Here is a 24,708-nt window from a genome sequence, read left to right as displayed (position 1 = left end):
AAAACAAATTTTAGACACTTTTTTTTATTTGTTTGTTTGTTTGTACTTAATATTTTCCCACACATTTTTCTTCCTTTTGGGTTAGGAGTTGACATTTCTAGAGTATTTTAACAGAACAGGCTGTAAGGGATTTAATATATTAACGTTGTAACAGATTGGTGATGGTCTTGCCTTGTAATTTTATTGCACTGCCACAAAAGTCACTTTGATTCAAAGTTGTATGATTGGTAGAAACTTAAAGTGGCACACTAACCTTCTTGTAGGATTAGAGCAAAATGAAATCAAAAGCTGCTTGAAAGAGATTCTGATCAGTTCTGACCTATGGTTTCTCCAGGTTATTTCCAGACAGTCATATTTCATAGAGCCTGTACTTTACTTTGACTTGGTAAGATGTGCAAGATCTGTGGGGCTATAACAAATACCAATAAGTCCAGCTTTCTTTGTTTTCTTCCACATCTGAGCATCTGAATTTTACTTAAAAAAAAAAAAAAAAAAAAAAAAAAAAGTCTTAAAAACTTACTGCCTAACCATGGATAGACACACAGAAAGAAATGTGAGTGTGTTAACCAGCAGGCTTATAAATGTCATGCCCAAAATCAGAGGGTGAAATCCTAACCCTGTTCAAATAAGCAGCCTTGCTGTGAGCTTAACAAGCCTTAGATGCTTTTAGGGCTTTTAGATCACCTGGGAAGCAAAACTGACCAGAGTTTTTATGCTCTCCTCCCTGCAAGTTAAGGGTAAGATGATGTCTTATGTCTAATTCTAGGATGCTCATAAAATTAATGGTTTCCAGTTCAAAATTTCTGTTAAATTCTCTAGAGCCCCAAGTTTGGAAGTTGGCATGGTGAAATGATGCTGATGCTCCACTTCACTCCTGGAGTGGATTTCTAGGAGCAGCAACTAGAGTGAGAAAAGACTGTGAACCCCTAATTTCATATATTCACGTAAAATGTAAAATGGACAGTTTTGTAGAAATATGCAAATGTTACTCCAAAACCACAGAACTGATATATTAAAAACAAGTAAATAAAACCCCATGACGTAAAATTTTTGTGGTGGAAATACAGTGAGAGACAAAACTGTTACAAGGGCAAACTAATCTCCTTTGGTTGCCTTTATAATGGTGGCTGAATTGAGTTTCTTCTAGAAACCTCCCTGGAGAAAACTTTATCTCTCTCTTTTAACTATAAAAATGCCTCGTTTGTTAGTGTCAGTAAGCTTAGGTTAGCTTTTGTGAATATGCCCATTCTACTCTGATATTGTACAGTATATATCAGCTATCATCCCTTCTATTTTTCCCCTTTCTCAATCCAAGAGTTTTCTTTTATTCTACTTCATTCATTCTAGCAAAGTTACTTTTCTTCTCAGCCATGGTTGCCTTTGAGTTTGAATTTTTCAAGGTCCACTTAAAAGGACTGGGAAATTGTTGTACATCTCAGTGTATTATGGATAATAATTCTGAACAGGCTGCCCTAGTTCACTACTGGCCTCACATTTAGATGGTTTATAAATGAGGAAAATATTCATTTTCCTCTAATCTGTCTTCATACAGCAGCAGCAGAATTGCTTGAAGAATGACCTAGTAACAGAGTATGGCATAGTTGTTGCCAGACCTTACATGCAGGAGAGCAGAATTCAGTTCAGAGTGACCTTCAGGAAGTTTTTCTGTGCCTCAGTTCTCCAGCTGTGAACCAGGTTTGGTGCATTGAGGAGAAAAAAAAATGTGTTCAAACCCATGCTAACCAAAACTGCCTGGAAGCAACCCAGACTGAGTGGAAAATCTTTAATAATTAAGAGCTGCCTCAACTGCTGTAGCGCTGAGTTTTGACACAAAACTGGAGAAATTCCAGCCAGAATGTTTGGCATAAGATTGTTATTCAAAATATCAGATTAATTAAGGACAATTGCAAAGTTCACAGCTGGAACATTTAATTGCTTCTGTTGATTTTAGAAGTGCTTTCCACCTCTAGCACTGAAGGCTGACCAGCCAGCAGCCTTCATGAAGTGTTTTTAACTATCCTTGACTGGTGCCATGGATACAGCCCGATGAGCAGACCCATCTAATGGCAAAGGCATAATGACTGGGCTCTTCTCACACCTCCAGGTTTGCTTTCTAACCTTGAGCAAGACAATTTGTTTTGATGAGTATTAATCTTTTCTATAGACAAGTATTTTGCAACTGTGTTTTAGGATATTATTATTATTATTAAAGCATTCTGAAACCTTTGACAGGAAGGCTGTAAAATGTTTCACAGTATTAGGTTATGATTCTATTTATTAGAAGCCCAAGACAGTAGTAGGCTGTAAATCTATTTGGCTGTAAACCTATTTATCAGGAGCCCACCCTTCCCCAAGTAAGCCCTTCAGGTTTCAAATTCAGCCACATCATGATTCATTTATGTATTATAACGTGCAAAATTGTGGAATAATTAGCCTTCTGAAAGGCTAGGATTCTATTTGCATGAAAAGAAAAAGGAAAAGATTAGAGGAAAATGTTTCACACTGATGGTCTAATTGTCAGTCTTTGTTTAATTTGGTGCTTGAAAACTGAGTGGCATTGAGAAACATTTCAGATTAAAGGCTCAAAACATTTTGGGTGGTTTTCAAATACAGTAGCAGGATTCTTAATTTATGTAATTGCTTACTTAGACTTTTTACTGAAAACATTTGCAAAATTTAACATAAATTAGCAAAAAAGGCTTGAAGGGTATTTATTCTTCAGTAGAGCTTCTGCTGCTGTTTACCACTCTCCTCCTAGGTTTGCAGAGATGGTCACCACTTCACATCATCACTTTGATACACTTTACCTATTTAGGTGGACTCATTGTTCCAAGTATCCTTGAGTTAAATAGTGTGTTCTTAAAATGTTCCTAAATGTCATTCTCACCAAATTAATTCCAGAATTCAAAGACTTTTAAAGACTTCAAAGACTTTAGCAATGGTTTTTATTTGTCAGATCTAATTCTGGACCTCTTGGATGTTTGGATACACTGTAGCCTTAATTTTCCTTCAGAATAGGACAATCCTACACTGGAACCAGCTTCTACATAGCCTTTATTTATAATCATAAAAAGAAATCCACTCTGAAAGTCCTAGTACCAGTACTTTTTTAAAAAGGACTTTTTCACATGGCAGAGCATAACAAAAATCCCAGCAGGGCAGTAACTGAAAGGTCAGTAACCTCACATCATGATAAAGAAAGACAGAATACCATGGTCTCCTCATTGCAGGGTCTAATTTTAAATCATAACCACTTTCAGGATGATAGACTATGTCAAAATAGAAAGAAATATGATTAATATCTGGCCCAGAGATTTTAAGGCTTGAGGGAAGTGTTAGGATACCCAGTCACATAATAGTTCATCAGACCTTATCTCTTAGGTAGATAGAACAGGTAATGTTGAGGCACAAAGATTTCAAGTATATGGCAAAGATCAGTGGCAGGAGATGAACAAAACCTGTGATGAGTCTCTCTAAAGGCTGCTCAATGTTGCTGCTCACAGGACACGAGGACTGAAGTTAAAACAGAGTTGATGACTTGATGTACTATGTCTTGTTTGACAGGACATTATCTGCTCAGCTGCTTAAAAAGACTCCAGAATTCTTCAGTTAACATTTTTTATTTCTGGTTAATGGATATTTCAAAAGGAAAAAAAAAAAAAAAAAAAAATTTAAAAAGAGAGAGAAACCCAAAACAAACTCAACGTTTTTTCCTATACTCAGTCCTAGTAAGAATCTCCTATTTTTCTTCCCTGGTAGAGGACAAACAAGAAGATGAAGACCTCAACTTCCTGCCCTTTCTCCCACCACTCCTACTCCTAAAGGGATTCACTGCCTTCAAATGTTCTGTTTCCATCTTTCTTCCATCACTGAGTTTTTACATTCTGAATAATGTATTCTTCTGCTGTGTTGAAATGGTGCTTTACTATCAACAATGAATATAGGACATGTCATAAAGGAACGTAAATATCTTAATACTTTACCTTTTTTTTTTTTTTTCCATTATCCCAAAAACCCAGTATCCTGCCATTAATACTTTAAATTAATTGGGTTTTTCAGCTTTACAGTGTTTAAAACCAATAGAGGTCAGAGGATAAAAGGGAAAACTCACCTTGTTATAGTTCTACATCTTCAGTGAAATACACAGGCAGCCAAACTGTACTTTTTTTGTACCTGTAGCCTTGGTGTAGATGTTGATAGGTGAATAGTGCCTAGCACTCCCCCATAGAGAAGAGGACACCAGAGTTCAAAACCTAATCCAGAAAATATTAAATTACCTAATTAGACAGCTATGAATTAAGTGAAACTATTCAGCTACATTAATTTACACACATATGCAAGTGTTCCTGGGGTCATGTGCTTTGAATTGACAAATCAGATGTTAATGGAACACCTGGGGCGAGGGGGGGGGAGAATGGAAAGCAGAAGGAAGTTAAATAGGTCTGCTTAAGAATACCCACAGTGTTCAGTTCCTGGAAACCCCTCTTGCCCTCTGTCACAGAAAAGCAGTAGTATACAAAGAGTACTTCAACTTTCAGGTTTTCCCACTGGATTAGACCTTTTGTGGTCTGTCCACCTAGAAGATGTGATATATGCATGCATACTTTAATAAGGCTGTGTTATTATTGGATCCTTGTGTTCCAAAGAGATTGCAATTGCAGAGTATCCTTACTGCTAGGTCTTGTAGCAATGTTTACTGTGTTAACTCTCAGTAAAAAAACAGAATGTGTAGGTACTACTTGCTCTGAGATGAGGATGTTATTAGCTCTGCTCCTTTTTCCTGCCCATTCCTTTTCTATTTGGAACTGCCCCTCCTGAGATCTGGTCACTTGGGAAGATCCATGGAGGTACCTATGGAATTCCCCTCCATGGTGAGGAGATTGCCTTGGCAATGGTCACCCAAAAGAGCTCACATGTAATGTGTAGAGAAAGGTGACTATACTATATACTACTATATACTATATACTCTACAATGTGCAGTTGCCAGCATTTCTTCTACTCCACATAGCGGTGGCTTTGCAAATGATGATTTCTGAGGGCTTAAAAAGCAGTCCAGGGCATGTCTGCAGAACCAGGTCATCTCTGTTTTCAGTGTAAAGCTTGGTAAGAAGATGGCAGCCAAGCTTGATAGAGCTCTGCAAGCAACAAATGGCCATCCATTGGGCCTACAAAGCTAAACACCTGGGAGCAATGACAACTGAGGTAGGGATCCTACATACCAATATGCCTTGCAATAGCATTTCTTTTTCCTAAGCTGTAATGCCACCTAGCTCACAATAGCCATTTAACTTAGCTGTGATCAGAAATCTTTAGATTTCCTTCATTTTGAAAAGGTGGTGTGTTTTTTATTCCAAAAGTGCTGCAGCTCAGTTTATTTTTTCCTCAGAAAGCTGGGTCAGGTTGGCAGAGTGCAGCTGGGGGAGAAAAGGAAAAGGCTGTGCTGCTGCAGCAGATGCTTTATTACGACTTGGGGGGTTTATGGTTGGTTTTGGGGGAAACAGGGTTTTGTGTTTTTAAATACGGCAATGAAAATCCAGTTTTAGCTTGCTGCTAACATTGCTGCTGCTGCTTATCTTTTTCTTAATGCTCATTTTATTCCTTAAAGCAGTTGCAAAGTAGGTCACAGGCTTTTAAAGAGCCAAGTAAGAAGTTGTATGACCTAGTCAGTTGTAGGGGTTTTGGGTTTTTTTTGTTTGGTTGGTTTTTTAAAGGGTTTGTTTGTTTTTTTTAAGGGTTTGTTTGTTTTTTTAAAGGGTTTGTTTGGTTTTTTTAAGGGTTTTAATTCATGTGATGGACTTATGCTCACATGCCACTGTACTTTTCATCCACCTTTCTGTCTCTGAAATAAAATGTAAGACTGGGGAGAAATCCAGTCTCTGCAGTTGATGCATCTGCAAAGGCAAGACATGACCTGTGTTTTTATTAAGATCTTACAAATTGCAGTCAGCATCAGAATTGCTCAGCCTCTCGTTAGTGACAAGGCTGTTGTGTTTCATGGTCTGGGCTCACTTCTCTCCCTGCTCTATCACAATTTCCTATTGCTATTGTTTTCCTCAGGAAAGCTTCCAGTCCCAAAGGCAAGCTTGTGCCATTTTCAGGTCCCTGCCCACTGGTGTTAGTATATTGCTAAGGTGCTGCTGTTTCCTTGGTGGAATTCTGCTCAGCTGTGCAAGCACTTTGACTTTGTTGCTTTGTACTGAGGGGAACCATGAGGCAGAAGCTTGATTTGCAGATGCTGTTTTAGCAGAGAGGGCTCAGAAGTTTGCACACTGGAGGTGAACCACTGGTAAAACCTCAGATGAGGGCTTCAGCGTATTTCCTCCTTTGTAACTCCAATTTCCTTTTTACTCAGGCATTTTTAGAAGTATTTTCCATGATTAGGGGATTGTAGGTGAGTGTGGAGTCAGAAGGGACTGGAGAACCCATGCAGAAAGGTAATGGAGAGGGCTCTGAATGAATTGCCAGACATCAGCTGTGTCCTCAGTTATCACTTCTTATCCCAAGTAGTTCAGTCCCAAATACTTAATGTCTTGTTTTTTTCTTTCAAGGACATTTAGTACTTGCTGGATTCTAGGCTGATAGAAGGGCAACACATTAATATTTCCATAAAAGTACAATATGTTATTCTCTACATTCCCATGATTTTAATTAAAGAAACTGTAACCTGGCATAAATGTCCTTTTGCTACCAATTCTCTTCTCTCAAAATATGACCACTGTAGCTCAGATTCCCATCTTTTTGCCAGAATAAAGCACAGTTAACTATAAAATTTCTTATCCAAATTAATATTTACCTTCATATAGAAATGTAAATTTATGCTTTCTGCTAAAAAAAAAAATCTGTTGAGAATTTAAGATACATTTTAGACCAATATTTTCCAGCTACGGTTTACTCTTTTTGAATCCTACAACCTTACATTTTAGATACTCACAAATTTATTTTATTAAAATACATAAAAATGTTAGAGCATTTTGGACAAGTTTTAGCACAAAACTCTTTTTCTTCCCAAAATACCCTGATGCAATTTTTTTATTTTTTTTTTTTATGTTAGTTTTGGAAGCTTATAAATGCTCAAGACTCAGAGCATTAATTTAATCTTATAAAAGGGATTAGGAAACATTCCTAATGAGTAGGTTGCTGGCTAGCTGTCTCTTGTAGGGTTTCTTGCATCTTCCCTTAGGATGACTTTGCCTGCTGAAATGAAAAGAAGTTTTTTGAAAATTGCTCAGTTTTCCTTCACAGTCTTTAAGTCGTGGCAAAATAATTTTTAGATCTGCTTTTCCTGCTGTGTTCTGTTAAGGATTATTATTTAGTGTAGATGTCAACACCCGAAACACTCCTTTCTTCCTCCTTGTTTTGTACAGAGCACTGCATGCATTTCCTTTTGAGCAAGTCATTGAAATAGCCAAGGTGACTGAAGTTATTCAAACCTTTACAACTCTTCTGTAGCCAGTTCTGTAACCGTAAACACCAACTTTAAAATTATCAGTGAGCAAAAGTACTTTTGACTTGAACCAGCTTACAAAAAAACCAAAAACAAACAAGCCTCTTTACTGTGGTAAACCAGGTGCCACAGACAAGCCAGTAACTCCCTTCCATCAAAAAGGGCTCAGATTTTGGTCAGTGCTCATATCCAAGTATCATTATGGTTGACTTAAGAACATGTTGACTGTTTCACCCTCAGTGACAACACAGAAAAGAATATATGTCTCCCTTAATTTCACACATGGGTGGAACTTGAGATTGTTGAAGTGATTTTTCCCTGTGGAAATGCTGATTCCCCCATGAAACTGTTTTTTCCTTTGACAGAAGGAAAAACTACTTTCCTTTGCTTTTTCCTCTGTAACCAAATTTGCACACTTCCACTGCATGTATCTTAATTGAGGAGGATTCAGAGATTACGTTTACCAGGTTTGAAATATTGGGAAATACTGAAATAGGTGGTAATTAAGAACCAAATTTCTTCTATCCCTATTTTAAGTCTGGCTTTTGGATTATTTTTTAATACCTTTCAACATCCTTGCTTCAAGGCAGCCAAGCTCTGCATCATGCATTCAGCTTCAAGAGTGTAAATATTACAGCTGAAAGCAATGGTATTTCTCACATGTTTAGACAACATAGGTCCTGTTTAGATGTGGAATAATGCAAAGTCATCTACAGGACACCTCTTTTCTTGTTAAGGTAAGGACCCCACTCCTTCTCAAATGCCCTGAAGGGAATAGTGAGGTTTAAACCTTTCTGTAGTCCACCACAAAATGGTTCAGGTGGAACTGGACCTAAGAAGTTCATATAATCCAATGCCCTGCTTAAGCAATCATCTAAATTAGATTGCCCAGGGCTATGTTCAGTGATGTTTTTATTGTCTCCAAGGATGGAGACTACAGAGCCTCTCTGAACAACCCGTGCCAATTTTCAACCACTCTCACAGTGAAAGGTTTTTTTCTTCTGTTTAAATGGAATCCCTTCTATCTCAGTTTGTGCCCTCTGCCTTTCCTCCTGTCAGTGGGCACCACTGCAAAGAGCCTGGCTGCTTTCATTCCCTTACTTCAGGTGTTTCTACACATTGGCAAGAGCCTCTCTGAGCCTTCTCCAGGCTGAACAGTCCCAGCTCTCTCAGCCTTTCCTTGTAAAAGGTCCAGCCCCTTAGTCACCTTTTGGCCCATCATTGGACTCTTTCCTTTTTCTCTCTGCTGAGCAGAGAGGAAGAATCACATCTCTTGACCCACTGGCAATGCCCTTCCTAATGCCCCACTGGATGCTGTTGGCCTTTTTACCCACAAGGACACATTGTTGGCACATGTTCAACTTAACATCTACCAGGACTCCCAGGTCCTTCTCTGAAAAGTTGTTTGCCATCTAGTTGGTCCCAAGCCTGTGCTGTTACCTCCCCAGAGGCAAGAATTTTCATCTCCCCTTGCAGAATTTCATGAGACTCCTCTCAAACCTCATCTCCAACCCAGAGAGGTCCCTCTGGATGACAGCACACCCACCTGGTGTATCAGCCACTCCTTCCAGTTTTGTGTCACATCCCAGTTTGCTAAGGATGTGCTCTGTCCTATTTCCAGGTTATTAAAGGTGTTGAACAGCACTGGTTCCAGTGTCAAGCCCTGGGGTACATCACTAATGACGTTAATTTGTCTCCTATAACATTGTACTAAAGATTTCTGATCCACATCTTAGGCTCACGGCTGCTTAGCTTTTGAAACTCAGACAGCTGAATCCAATCAATTTAGAACTGTCTAAACATCTTCTAAGTATATAGCTCACCATCTAATTTCACTATTCTTTATCCCATGGCCCTTTTGTACCAGATGCAATCCTCCAACCTGTTCTATGGTTGACTGAGAACACTGCCAAGACTTTACAGGAACAGGTATACCAATACACATCTGAACTGCTTCATGGGTTTATTTTATTCTATAAACCTGATGCTAGTCAGGAAGGAATGAGCTCTATCATGAACCCAGGAGGAAATTCTGGCTCTACAGGATCTATGTGAAAGCCTTCATATGGATTGATTTCAGAGGAATAAAAGGAATTAGGACACAGCTCTACTTTTTTTTTTTTTTTTTTTTTTTTTTTTTTTTCATGTATTGCTGCATGGTGAAAATATTGACAGCACCCAGGAATCTGAGCAGATTAAAAGGATTTGTGTTCTTAGGTGATACCTTGGGAAGAATTTAATTGATCCTGAGCACTCCACAGATAATTTGTCTCTACTTAAATGCAGAACAGACCAAGTGATACTGGTCAGCAGCAGTGCTTGCTGTGCCCAGAATAACAGGGCCAGTTATTCTGGGCTGGAATCTGTGGGCACTGGTGTAGCACCCATATTAAATGATTAATTGCTCTCTCTAACTCTCACGTGTTGGTTAGTTTGGAAAAAAAAACAGTAATCCAGCAGCAACTAACTAACCTAGGTTTAATTCTGTAGCTAGTTAGTAATCTTTCTGTCTAACTCTGCCAAAAAAAAAAAAAAAAAAAAAAAAAAAAAAACCAACAAAACCAAAAAACAAATCCACAACAAAACAGTTTTCAGCCACTACATTTGAGGCACTTATTTCTGACCTCTAATTACTCTGTACAAGGCATTTACTGCAATGGTAATTCTTGAGTTTTTCTTGCTCGCAATAGAGGAAGAATATTTAATAGAATCATAGAATCATAGAATCATAGAATCATAGAATCCTAGGGGTTGGAAGGGACCTCGAAAGATCATCTAGTCCAACCCCCCCTGCCAGAGCAGGGCCCCCTAGAGTACATCGCCTAGGAACGTGTCCAGGCGGGTTTTGAATGTCTCCAGTGAAGGAGACTCCACAACCCCCCTGGGCAGCCTGTTCCAGGGCTCTGTCACCCTTACAGTAAAAAAATTCTTTCTGATATTCAACTTGAACCTCCTATGCTCCAACTTACACCCATTACCCCTTGTCCTATCACTGGTCACCATAGAGAAAAGCCTAGCTCCATCTCCCTGACACTCACCCCTTACATATTTGAAAACATTGATGAGGTCACCCCTCAGTCTCCTTTTCTCCAAACTAAAGAGACCCAGCTCCCTCAGCCTTTCCTCATAAGGGAGATGCTCCACTCCCTTAATCATCTTAGTAGCTCTGCGCTGGACTCTTTCAAGCACTTCCCTGTCCTTCTTGAACTGAGGGGCCCAGAACTGGACACAATACTCCAGGTGCGGCCTCACCAATGCAGAATAGAGGGGGAGGAGAACCTCTCTTGACCTACTAACCACACCCTTTCTAATGCACCCCAGGATGCCATTGGCCTTCTTGGCCACAAGGGCACATTGCTGGCTCATGGTCATCCTCTTGTCTACCAGGACCCCCAGGTCTCTTTCACCTACACTGCTCTCCAGCAGGTCAGCCCCCAACCTATACTGGGACATCGTGTTGTTCTTCCCCAAATGCAAAACTCTACACTTCCCCTTGTTGAATTTCATCTTGTTCCTCCCTGCCCAACTCTCCAGCCTGTCTAAGTCTCTCTGAATGGCAGCACAGCCTTCTGGTGTGTCAGCCACTCCTCCCAGCTTAGTGTCATCAGCAAACTTGCTGAGGGTACATTCTATACCCTCATCCAAGTCGTTGATGAATATATTGAACAACACCGGTCCCAGTACCGACCCCTGAGGGACTCCACTGGTCACACACCTCCAACCAGATTCTGCCCCATTGACTACAACTCTCTGACTCCTTCCTTTCAACCAGTTCCTGACCCACCTCACTACCTGATCACCAAACCCATACTTGATCAACTTATCTACAAGGATGCTGTGAGAGACGGTGTCAAATGCTTTACTGAAATCAAGATAAACCACATCTACCGCTCTTCCATCATCTATCCACCTAGTAATTTCCTCATAGAAGGCTATGAGGTTAGTCAAACATGATTTACCCTTGATAAAACCATGCTGACTGCTCTTGATGACCCCCATGTCCTTGATATGCCTGGAGATAGTGACAAGAACAAGTTGTTCCATCACCTTTCCAGGGATGGAGGTGAGGCTGACCGGTCTATAGTTACCCGGGTCCTCCTTCTTGCCCTTCTTGTAGACTGGAGTGACATTTGCTACCCTCCAGTCCTCAGGCACCTCTCCTGTTACCCATGACTTATTGAAGATGATGGAGAGTGGCCTAGCAATGACCTCCGCCAGCTCCCTCAGCACCCTTGGATGCATTCCATCTGGACCCATCGACTTATGGATGTCCAGATTACTCAGCTGATCCCTAACCCAATCCTCATCTACTATGTCAAACTCTTCATCTGTCTTGACTACTTCTGGGGTTAAATGAATCTGGGGCTCATGCGGAAACCCTGCAGGAGTAAAGACAGAGGCAAAGAAGGCGTTCAGCACCTCTGCCTTCTTTATATCCTCTGTCACCAGGGCTCCCAGCTCATTCCTTAGGAGAGATATATACAGAGCCATTAATTTGAATTTGGCTCAAGCTTACCTCAGTAGCAAGTACAAGTTGTACTGGACAAGCTGGATGCTGCTGGTGAAAGTTCTCTGGCTGAATTAAAGCAAATACCTAGGTTGCTGTAGAGGCGATGGGACTGGGCTGTTCCAACCCGTTTTGTAGCTAATAAAGAGGGTCTGAGGGTCATAGGTTAGTCAGGTCTTTCCTTCAACAGCATTTCTTTATACTTGCCACCACTGTGAACACTTAGTAGAGGTACTTTCACTGCCCTACTTTTTCCTAATTTGTATTTTAGGGAAGCAGCAAATTATCCTACACTGGGATAAAGGAAGAATTTAGATGGATACACCAGCATCTGAGATTGTATGCTGCAAACAGAGCAAATAGCCAACCCAGCTCAGGAGAAAATTACAGAATTCCTGGGATGCTTGATCCCTTAGTTAAGCCAGAGATGTTGTTTTGCTCATGGCTATGGGGTGTGTAACCACAGCAGTATGGTGCAGTCACCAGAATGGCCACTAAATGAGCTGCTTTCCCCAGATGTTCTGCCAAAACCCTGTCTCTTGCAAACCTCAAAACACTATAGTCAGATTGTTCAGCACAGCCCTGGTTGGTGTCCACCCTGGCTGCTTAAACCGAGAATTCTGCTCCTACCCAGATGTTTTTAGGACCTGACTTTGTTTACTCTGCTGCACCACAGAGACAAAACAGCTTAACCAAAGTTAGCACCTGTGTCTCTTTTTCCCTGTGGACATTTGGTCTGACTTGATCTGTAATGTATGTCCCTGGCTCTTATTGCTTCTCTAGCCATTTTTAGAAGATCAAAAATTCTTCTCTCCTTCAACAGTCAACTGTGGCTTAGAGGTATTGCTGGGAAACTTGCAGTTACTCTGAGGGAAAGAAAAAGCAAAAGTATTGCCAGTGTTTTCAAGATACAGTGTGCATTTAACTAGCTTATTTTTCTTGAGGGTCAGGCATCTTATTAGGTATAGTCACAATAACAAAATAGCAGATTTCTGAGAAATAGCAAGAGTCTGGAGAAAATAAGAAACTGTGCTCTCTGAGAAAAGAAACTTGTTATTTATAAAATAATGGTATCATTGGATATTTTGCCTTGTAAGGGTATTGTTAGCTTTATAGAGCAGTTGTAACCTTGAGCCACTAATGCATTTTGTAAATGCATGTGATTAATTGGCTTAGCAGTTCTAAAAAAAAAAAAAAAAAGGTGAAATGAAATCAGCAAATTAATGCAAAAGAATGTTCCATCATAAAAGCATGGACGTCATTGAAAATAAACTAATGCCTGGGATGGCTTACAAGGGTGTCCTCTTCATCATATATCAATTTATTTTTTTTATCATTTAGAGTTGTTGTAATTATTTATTTTCCATAATTTCTGTTTCTTTATGCCTCTCCAATAGGGAGCGTTATTTCAACCTTTGTGTACGCTTAAGGAAAAAGATGCTACAGTTCAATGGTGGGCTTATTTAGATCAGGAAATAGTACATTAGAATTGCTATACAAAAAGAGACAATATTTTTACATATATATATATATGTGTGTGTGTATATATACACACCTACATACATACATGCATATATTCCTTCCCATCTAAGTAGTATTTATGATTCTGGGCTTTTTATACTTATAAGGGGGTTCAACAGACATTTATAGAAAATATCAAGATAAATTAAGATTAACACTGTGGCCGTGCTTTTTAGATCCAATGGGAAAAAAAGCATTCCTTTCCTGTTTGGGCCACATTAATCAGGTTTCACAGATTCACAATTTTCTTATGGTTTTCTTAACTTCAAGTCTTCTGGTGCTCTACATTGCATAGGAAACCATTTGAGTCACAGAGAGTCCCTCTCCTTATATATCGTGGCTGTATTCTCTCTTGATCTGCTGAAACAGTGGGCAGACCAGCCAGCTCTGTTGTTTTATTTCCAGCTGCTTTATAATTCATACCACAAGGCAGAAGGATTCTCAAATCTGACCCCAGGGACTCCAGGTGCAGTATCCTCACATCCTTTGCAACATCCCTCTGTATCCCCTTGGAATATTGTAGCACTACAAATGGTATCACATATCCGTACCTATCCGTACCTGCTAGACACATAAAAATCCATGGTATTTAGCTTTTTCCCAATTTAAATAGCAAAAGCCTCCTTTCCCAAGGAGTGAAAGCATCCCAGTCTTTCCCTGTGCCTCAGACACGAGTTAGCAGCTGGAATGTTGGAGTCAGCGTTTCATTCCATGAGAGTGAATAGCATCAGACCTCCAGAGATTTCTTAACTGACCTTCAAAACACAAAGTCTAGCTTCCAGCAAACTTAAAGTAAACATATTTCTCTAGAGATTAGGATCAAAGCAGAAGAAAAACATTCTACTTAACTACATGGTGCTCACACCATTACTTATTTACTGGAGCAAAGGTAAGTGCTGCTGGGGGAGGCAAGATCCACTTTTTTTGGTTGCATTGTCTAACTCTAAAAGTAGTTCACAAAAGGATACCCAGACCTTTGCCAGGAGATTTTCAAAAAATAATCATAATTCTTTTTCGTACCATTGCTGCTTCATTCCCAAATATGGCTTTATCATGGTCAAGCTCTGAAGACATTCTCTGAAGCAGAGCTTTGGGTAGTTTGAGTATTCTACAAGAGGAGCAGCTCAAGGACACCCAAGGCATTCGACTCTGGTCTTGGGGGTAATATTAATGCTCTCAAGCAACCACTGTCATCTCTAAAACATAACAAATGGCACTTTCTTACCATATCCATATAGGATTTTAGGAGGATGATTACACTGCAAATGTAGAAGGTCTGAGGTAGTACAGTGGCAGGTCTTTTATCTGCATATAACCTGGGCCTCCTGGAACAGTTTGGCTTCCTGGGGAAAAAAATAATAATCAAGTGAACCACCTTTTAATGAAAATTGTTGAGTATGCAGAGTTTTTGATAGCTTAAACCTATCAGCATTCATGAGAATGAAAAAGCAGATGTCTCTGCAGATATCTGGAGCTATTTGTTGGCAAGATTTGTGCAACAAAAAGCACTATAAGTAATGTAAATTTTTCATGTGTTCCCCAGTGGGATTTTGCTGTCACCACTGAGATGAAACTGAGTTAGGAAGATGAGGTACTGACTCAGTAGGGAGGAAATCAGAAAGGTAGTTTACTCAGTGTAAGAAAAGAAAGAAAAAAAAAAAAGAAAAGAGGAAAAATCCTCTGAAACTGAGTTTCAAGCATGTCCTGTGACTTAAATATTGAGCCCAGTTAACCACAAACATTCCTTGATTGTCTCCCTAGCCACCAATTGATACTGTTCTCCCAGTATAGAAGAAAATGAGTAAACCTAAACCTTGATTTTCATTATGAATATGTAGTGAATTAATGCACTATGTCTGTTTTTTATATGTCATGTTGTGTAAATGTACGAGCTGATGGATGACAATTTTTAATGCACATGGGTTCGTTTGTTCAGCATTCAAATCTCTGATCTAAAGGAAATAAAAGTCCAGACTCAAGCCCTTTTACAGTATTATTCCAAGGATATCACATAAAACACATCTGTAGTATTTTTAAGCAAGCCTGTTTCCCACTGATCTGAGTTACAGATTATTTGACTCCCTTACTACACCCTGTCTTGGCTAGCACAAAGATTTAAGGGAGTTAGAAATACAGTAACTCAATTTGACTCAAAAGATTTTCATTTTACAGGAAGAATGTTTTCCATAGCTTATGCCAAACAAACAAGTCATTACTTTTGGTCTAAGATAAGCTTTATCATCCCTCTCTCTGCCCCCTTTTCACTGTCTTACCACTATTCCTCCAGAAAAATAGTAACAAATGCCTGACTTCAGGCATTGGTGCCAGTGGAAACCTGCAGTAATTATTGTTTCTCATAATTCAAACAATCATATTGAATTACATCTGACAACACAGAAAGCCAGAAAAATATGAAATGCCTTTCTGAAAATGAACTATGGGTATAAGACAGGCAGTGAGTGTGTTAACATGTACGAGGTAGTAATTCCAAATGGCTTAGATGTAAGTTCTCTGATGGCAAGTACTCTGTCACATCTTGTCCTTCATGGTCTTCTCTTACTGACTCTCAAGCTTTGCAGCTGGTTATAGTAAAACTATTCACATTGTTATTCAAAGTGCAAAGATTTCAGCAGCCCAAAGTTACCAATGTGTAAATATTTCAGGAGACCTTCCCTGGTTGTTCTCAAATCCTCTAAAATTTATGATTGCTGGTGCTGACTGCAGCAACACTCAGTAAGTTTAATGAAGAGTGTAATGCAATGAGTCCAGCAGATGTTTCTGGGTTTGCTTCACTGGGAACTTTCTAGATTCTTCTTCGTTCATTCCCAGGAATCAAGACCCAATTTTAGCAAAGTGCTGATGATCCAGCCAGCAACAAAAAGACTGAAACGTCTTTATCTCCACAGTCCTTAAAATGTTCAGCATTGAAGATCTATAAGCAGATGAGGTTTGCATTTTTATCCAAGACTTTTTAACCTGAAAAGATGAAGGATGGGAAACTCATACAACTGGCTCTCAACAGATTTGTGGTATTTCCTGCACTTGTTTGGCATAGAAATATAATCTATCTAACAGCATTTTGCCACTGCCAATGTGGAACCTGGCAATACTGAAATATGTAAGAAAAGACAATCTTTTCCAAAAACAACAAGGGAAACTTGCTTTAAGTAATGATTTTGTTAGGGTCACGATTTACTTTATTTCTCTTAATATTTTTCTCTTTTGCTATCCAAGGCTATTTGTGTCACGTTACATTGACACCAAATGTTGGCAGGACATCTGGGATTATGCAAAAAAACCAACCATATAGGTTTGGTCTTCCTTCTGTTCTGCCAGGTAAAGGTTGGGGTATTTTGAAAAGACAGGAACAACAAGAGAAAGCCAGGAACACACTACAAAGTGCTTGTCACTTCTCTTTGGCCTTTTAACTCTGCAATTTGTTTAATTTTTCAACTATTGCTCCTGTCTCCATCTCCTGAATTCTGGGTGAACCTTGCCTCCCAATCCAGTACCTAATGCTCATAATTCCAGTAGCTGCACATGGTGAAGACAGCTTCATTTGTTGGTGTCTGGCCTATCAGTGTAAGTACCACTAGATTAACCTGAAGCAATTTTCTTGCTCCCTGTTATGTAGGTAACACAATACATAGTGTGTTTTTTTAAAGACTACCATCTTATTATGGGCCAGCCAAGCACTAGAAAAACAGGACACTGGAAATGACAAAAAAAAATGCCTGACCTAACTTTCAGAGATAAAGCAGCATTACTTATTGTTTGAGCAGCAAACAGCCATCCACTGAATTACTTGTTTTTCCTGTCTTTCTAGATCCCATGGAGAAGCCCACCAGAATGACCAGCAATCACACAGACTGTCATTACTGCCTGCAGTCTCTTTGTGGAAGGAAGTATGCATTAAGAAAAGAAAATGCTTATTGTATTCCATGTTATGACAGCCTGTTTGCCAATCCCTGTGAAGAATGCAAGCAACCTATTGAGTGTGATTCCAGGGTAAAGATTTAGCTTTCACTTCTTGTCCTTTGGTAAATTATATATAATTCCCATTTCATTACAGACAGATTCTATAGCCAGCCTTCTGCTGTGATGGAGAGACCTAAGTACAGCCATTGTATATCCACACACAACAGAGAGAAACAGTGCTATTTTCACAGAATAGGAAAACTTCAGGGCCAAATACTAGGAAATCTGTACATATATTTACCTCAAATATATGGCAAGGCTCTGGTGTATATGTGGACCACAGGTAGACTCCATCCTTCTCCAGTCACTCTGTCTGCAGAGACTTCACTGTGCTTAAGGGATGGAAGAGTGCTGGTGAATAGTGGATCAGAATGAATAAAACTTTGGAATTTCTGAGACATGTCCACTGAAACAAAAAATTTTGAGTGTTGCATAGTTTTCTAATTTAGGTGTTGACAAGAAGAAATCAAACTGAAAAGAAACAATGTTGATAAATTGTATATTATTTCTCATCTTTTAGAAATGAAATATTTATTTTGATTCTAACTTAATTCCCAGCTTACTTTGCTCATCTCACAGGTGGCATGTTAGTGGCACTGTTTCTAGGATTGGCCTTCCTTTTACCTCTCCCCTTTTTTACATTATTAGTTAACAATCTGGTTTCCTCTTTGGTCTTTGGCAGGGTTCACTCTACCCCATACTTCAATTCACAACCTGTACACTTGACTTTGGTTTTTAAGTTCAGATTAAGCCTGTAAAAATGCTTTTGTTTTGCCAAGTTCTATATGTAATGCTCACCTTCTCCCTGTGCTTGCCTTGCCTACATCCTTTTGAAATAAGAGGTCAGAAAGTTATTAAAATAAGCCTCTCATTAGGCCTCCCCAGCCCAAGCACTTTATGGTTTTTAAAACACATTGTCTGAGTACAGCTCAGTACTGCAAAGAAATCTTCCAAAGAAATTGCTGACTTGGATGAAAAGTTTTCTCAAACTCTCATCAGCATTTTTCAACAGCAAACTTGTACATAGAGCTCCAGTCAGAGCCCTGAGCTCACTAATTACACTTTTAAAATTTAAAATTAAGTGGCAGGAGCAAAGATGTCAAAGACCATGAACAACAACAGCAAAAAAATGTACTTGGACTGAATATGAGGGGAAAACGGGAGAAATGGAGCAGCAGTAACAGGAAAGGAGTGCAGCAGGCCAGTCTCAGCTAGAGAAGTGGCTCACAGAAATCTACATCTGTCCTACCAAACCTATCTATCTGACAAAATGCTAGAGCTTGGCTCTCTTCACCTCCATCTTACCCAGTTTTTGTCACAGGCTGCTTTGGGTTGTTTTTTGCTGACAGGTTCAAAGTGCATTTACTTTCAAAAGTAAATGAAGGTGTTAAGTACTCAGCGCCTTCTGAAATGAAGCATGTTATGTACATGAAGCATGATATGTATTTCATTATTAGCACTTTAAAGGGTGGGGATTTGACAAAGTAGAAAAAAGACACCATTCTGTCCTTTTGTGCTTCTTACTTATAAAGGAGATCTGGAAGGCTCTGGTTTATGTTTAAGGGGTGTGGGAAATGTGGGGGGTGGTTTGGTAGTACATTGTTCCCTTTTTTTACTGTTGCAAAAATAGTATCTTCTGTCTACTGGGTTTTTTTCTTTTACTTCTTGGTGGAGGTCTCATGAATATACTGTTATCTCCTCCATCCTCTAAGCCTGCTGAGTCTTAAGCTAACATTTTTTATTCAAATTTTTAGGAGGAGTCATGTTAGGTGTAAAAAAAAGCAATAATATTTTAATAATCTTTTTAAGAATCATTTTATTCTCAATCAGATTTTAATTGCTTGCTTTCTGCAATAATATGATCTTTCTTTAGTGCTGGGGGAAAAAGCAGTAATGTTAAAATATACATGAAATTCATTTAAAAGTCTGTAGAGAATGCACTTCTTGTCAGGTGGCCTGCATACATTGAAAATGTTGATCACTTGTTTCCCCTTGAAAGCCAACTGTAAAACAGAAAATTATTGTTCCAATAAAACCATCTCTGATGTTACCTAAGGAAGTACAATTGCCTGTTCAAAAGGAGCTCCTAATCACCTCTGTGGGACATCTACAAAATAATCTGACTGGGTTAACACCGAGTCCCTACATCACCTCTGATTACACCTTCCTCGGGGTGCTCGCGTCCTCTCCTCAAGTAACCATTGCAATGCTCTCCATTTTTCACTTTATTTCTGAGAAAACCTGAGTGGTAAAAGCACTGTAGAGAAGTCTCCATTAATGTAGCCTTCCTTTCTCCAAGGATCTGGCCTACAAAGGCCGCCACTGGCATGACAGATGCTTCAGGTGTGCCAAATGCAGTCGCTCGCTGGTGGAGAAGCCGTTTGCTGCCAAGGATGAGCTCTTGCTGTGCACTGAGTGCTACTCTGATGAGTATTCATCTAAGTGTTTCCACTGCCAGAAGACCATTATGCCTGGTAAGACAACAAGGACCCTTCAGTGAAAAACGGGACTTTCACATGCTTGAATAACTGAGCTACATGTTCCTTGATTTTCAGAAGAGCTTTCAGGTGACTATCTCTCCTCTGTGTAGTAGCTCCTTGGGAGTGATGAGAGGGCACGGAGATACCTCTGGTCTAGCACTTATGAATCCTTAGAAAGAATATTAGACTTCAAGGGAAGGTAAAATGTTGAGTCCCTGATTCTGCTCACAGTTTTTGGGAAGTGCATCTTGCTGTGAGTGTTGGTAGACAAACAGAGCTATAGTTACCAGGAGTGGCAAATTAGACAAGTCACCTGCACCTTGTCTGTCACATTGATCAGACTTCGAGTATCAGACCTTGCTCACTTTCTGTATACCATTTCTTTCACTCAGAAATTTTAAATTTCCAAACCAGGACATTCTATGTTCAAATCACTATCAGCATTTTTACTAAAAAGAATACAAGTACATGTGTGGTGACAATAGGTTTGCTTCCTGCCACTAGCAACTTTGACAAATCTGTATTTTTCCACTAAGCTTCTTCTCAGCTTTTGATGGTGTCAGTTGAGGACATCCTCTACACTTTTCACTGCTACCACACCAGTAAATGTCTCCTAAAAGCTGCCTCTTCAGAGGCCTCTAAGAGAAGCCACAGCACTGTATGTGGCAAAATGAAGCAGCTTGCTTAGGAAAGTGAGTCCCTAATTTTTGTAACAGTGAATTACCCTCAATGCTAGAACCTTTTTACAGATCCCATGTGTAACTCCAAACACCAGTTACAAACTATCTGCTGTAGCCTCTTGATTACTAGTTTGGGAATCTTTGACCCAGGACATCAGTAAATTTGTCAGTGGCACAAGAATTTTCTCTTTCACTAGATTTTAATGTCAAACAATAAGATTTGGACTGTGCAGATTTGTTCTCTCAGTATAATTGCTATGTTACTGATATCTTGGTTCAATCTGTAACATTGGTGTGTATTTTTACAGTTTATGTCCTTTTCATTACAGGTTTAAGTTGTATTAATGGAAGTAAATGCTGTAGCAATATAGTTGTGTTCAGTTTAAGGACAATATAGGGCATAAACTTTATATAAAGTTTATATAAAAATATATATATTCTAAAAGGGCACACCCTTCTAGATGTTATAACAGTACCACAGTACACTTGGGTTTGCATTATTATCCTCTGATGTACATCCACCTTGCAGATTTTGCCCTAGAGCCTAGGAGCAAGTAGGCAGCAAGCAATCCTTGCAGCAAGTGCTGAGGGTAGGAGTAAGAGTTCAAACAAAGAAGTGACATGGGAATACCAACCAGTTTCTAAATCATTAACTTTTGCCATTAGCTAATTAGCTCCATTTTGAAAAGATTCATAGGCAAAGACAGTGAAGTCAGCCTTCTGATCACTGAGAGGAAGCTGCAAACTTTATGTGTTTAAATACAACCAGTGGTTTCTCTCTCCACTAGCCCCACAGTGCTGGAAACAGGTATTAATGGATTAATCACTTATTACAGCAATTCACTTCTTATATATGTGCATATCTTAGACCTACATATCTACATTAAGGTGTATGGGACACTTGTACTAGAGCTAAGAGCTCTGAAACTCCTCTGGCAGACATTTAACTGAAAAACTTTCTGTCCTTGCACTGTATGAAAAACATCCAGTTAATCGTGCTAAAAAAGAACTGTTGATCTAGGATGGAAATGATGAGCTGTAAGAAGAGGCAGTGTAGTGTGCTTTATCAGAGAAAAGAGATTACTTTTAACAAAATTGCCATCTTAAGATGAATAAGATAAATAATGGATTTATAAGCGAAGGAGCCTTAGTTTAAGGACAAGACTGGACATTAATAGATGTACCAAATATCCAATGAGTAATCTTCAGCTTCTAAAAGTTCTGTGTACCTGAAACTTATCACTGAGTTGGTTGGCCTGAGAGAACCTCTGAGCAACCCAAGTGTTTCACAGAGAAATAACCCTAAAACATTAATTTAAGGACAGACTAAAAAAATCACAGCTTAGGCAATTTAGCACATCTTTTTCCAGGTGATCATATGGTGCTGAATTTTTTCTTGTAATGTCAAGTAAATACTTAAAAACTCTACTACACTGAGGATAAGCCCTTACTTGCAAAATCCAGTACCAAGACAGACTATTAAAAATGAGCATTCCTGACATTTAAAACTTACAAAACTGCATCTGAGGGGATCGTTTGCTTTTTGCAGGTTCCCGTAAAATGGAATTCAAGGGAAGCTCCTGGCATGAATCCTGTTTTGTTTGCCAGTATTGCCGGCAGCCACTGGGAACAAAACCACTGATCACCAAGGACAAGGAGAATTACTGCCTGTCTTGTTTTGAGAAGCAGTTTGCTCACCACTGCTACTCTTGCAAAAAGGTAATCAAACATAGAATGGTAAAAATTCCCCTAGTGAGGCATGTAAAAAGGATCATGTAGAATGTCTGGTGAACTAAGTGTAAGAACAGAGTCTTCATTTTGGCATAGGACACTGAAAAGAAACAGTGATGGTGTTTGCTGTACACTCTATCTAATAATAATCTAACTCTGATTATATCTGATATAAACTCATTGACCAAAATTCTGATTTTTAAAGAGGTTGAATTTTTCACTGAAATTTATGTGTAAACAAACCTTCTTTCCTGATAGTTCTCTGATTTTACCTTAATAACCATGCCTCCTTTTCCAGCATATTTCAGATAGGTTCACTTGTATAATAAGCCACCTACACTGAGCAAAGCATTCACAGTCTAGCCTGTTCTTTTTTCTTGAAATCAGGCAATAATAAGATCAAGTAATACTAAACTGTGTCAAGACTCACACTGTTTCTATAGATGATGCTTCCCCCGTGGGCACCATAAAGCTTGATTTCAGATGAGTTTTTCTTTTTTCCTCCAAATGCAAAGAAATTAATTCATCTCTCTCTGAATTTCTCATGCTTTAAGATTGTTTCTGCTTGATGAAAACACTCAAAGTAACACGGTATTGTAACAGTGATACTGTTCTCTAGGGGAAATGTTTTAAGCTGCTTTTTATAGCAGAATTTAACTTATTCCTTAGTACCGGTATCACTCTGGCAGCAAAAATAATTCTTTTTCTCTCTTCAACAAATAACTTATAATTTCTGTAGTTAATTAATATTTCTCTGCAAGCCTCTACCTCTAACAAAAGCTTTTAAGTAAAATCTGCTGCCTGTTTTTTTCTGCCATAATTAGATATTAGAAAGTATTTTTATATATTCCTATGTTTCTACATCTAGCCTTTCATTTGTATTAAATGGTCACATGGCAAATACAGTGATTCTGTTCTATGTTTACTAGAGGCACCAGGGATATGTGAAATAACCAGGATTTGCATCTTAAAAATTCTAGGAATGCAAAGAGATCCCCTGCGTAAGAGTTAAAATAGGTTAACTACTTAAACTTACATCAGTTCCCTTAAATAAAGGGTAAGACCAAAGAGATTAAATTGCCAAACTGAAGTTTTGAATTTTGTGTGAGATTTTTTGAGACTTTAATGGAAAAGCAAATGAGAGTTAGAAGTAGCCCAGTACTGGAATGCTAAGGGGACTGGGAACTATTTGAATTGTTTTTATTGCCTGACATCAGCCAGTATTTTTCTTCATTTTCCTGAAACTGTATTCCTCAGAGCAATTTGATGGTACCACTATTCTTACTTTAAGCTTCTCCAGCTTTTTTTTTTTCTCTTCACAACTCATGCATGTAACTTGACAGTAGAAACCCTATCTTACAGCTCATCTTTATTGCTACAGAAATTTCCCTTTACAGTCTCTCACAAAAATTTTTTGAAACAAGCTCTGTACCACATATGTGGAAGTCATAGAGCAACAGGATATTTTCCTCTTTAGAAATAATTATTAGAGAACTGTAAGTTTTAGATAATAAGTTTGGTGATGCTGAGAAGCACCATTTTTTCTTCTTTCAACAGTGATCTCCTTTCTGTACCTTTACTGACTTTCTTCCTACTTAAAATACTCTTTCAGGTGTGAATAGGCAAAATGCCAGTTTCATTTGGAAATTAGCCATAATCTCAGCATTGTTTCTCCCATCCACTGTCCACTGAGAACTCTTCTCCAGAGTCCATGCCTGATTCTAAGCTTTTGACCACATATATAGTAGAAAAAATGTCACAAAAAGATAACCTGTTTATTATTTAGGTTATCTTGTGATAGAAAATGGAGAATAACAATCCAGTGGCATGTTCAGCTCGACTGCAATTGGTCAAATTGATGCTCTAGATGAAGAGCAGTTGATGTGACCACACTTTCTTCTCTTAGGCATTTGGGCAGAGCAAAAACAAGAGGAAGGACTTATGAAGGATTGGGTAACACTTCCCAATTCACAGCTTTGTTTCATTGCTCTGTCCTTGTTTGTTAATGCATTAGGTAATAACTTCTGGGGGAGTGACCTATGATGACCAGCCTTGGCATACAGAATGCTTTGTGTGTGCTGGGTGTGAAACTCCACTTGTTGGACAGAGGTTTATTTCCAAAGATGAATACCCCTACTGTGTGGACTGTTTTGGCAAATTGTATGCTAAGAAGTGTGCTTCTTGCAAGACACCTATTACAGGTGAGTCTCATCTTCTAGAGGAGACTGGACATTGATGAATAAGACCTTTGCTTTAGAAAACAGCATTAGAAATAGTCCAAACATAATGACAGACTTAAAGGGTTAATGCTAGAGATCCAACATATGTAACATATCTTGCTTTCAACATACTAATCATGCACGCTCC

General features: G+C 38.9%; 1 protein-coding gene across 2 annotated transcripts in view; it reads left to right on the top strand.

The window, feature by feature from the left end:
• FHL5 (four and a half LIM domains 5) overlaps positions 1-24,708 on the top strand; it is a 29,008-nt gene that overhangs the window by 1,649 nt on the left and 2,651 nt on the right. The window contains exons 1-5 of one of the 2 annotated variants that reach the window (XM_071741296.1): positions 5,124-5,202; positions 17,299-17,480; positions 19,750-19,924; positions 22,160-22,329; positions 24,356-24,542. In XM_071741296.1, the coding sequence (XP_071597397.1) occupies positions 17,304-17,480; positions 19,750-19,924; positions 22,160-22,329; positions 24,356-24,542 (709 nt within the window). In that variant the 5' untranslated portion in view covers positions 5,124-5,202; positions 17,299-17,303. Of the gene's footprint in view, positions 1-5,123; positions 5,203-17,298; positions 17,481-19,749; positions 19,925-22,159; positions 22,330-24,355; positions 24,543-24,708 lie in introns of those variants that run through there. The other variant, XM_071741297.1, reaches the window with a different exon arrangement.

Source organism: Heliangelus exortis, chromosome 3, assembly GCF_036169615.1.
Source record: "Heliangelus exortis chromosome 3, bHelExo1.hap1, whole genome shotgun sequence".
Taxonomy (NCBI): Eukaryota; Metazoa; Chordata; class Aves; order Apodiformes; family Trochilidae; genus Heliangelus; species Heliangelus exortis.
The sequence above is the reverse complement of the archived record's forward strand: the minus strand, read 5'-3'. Positions and strand labels throughout refer to the sequence as shown.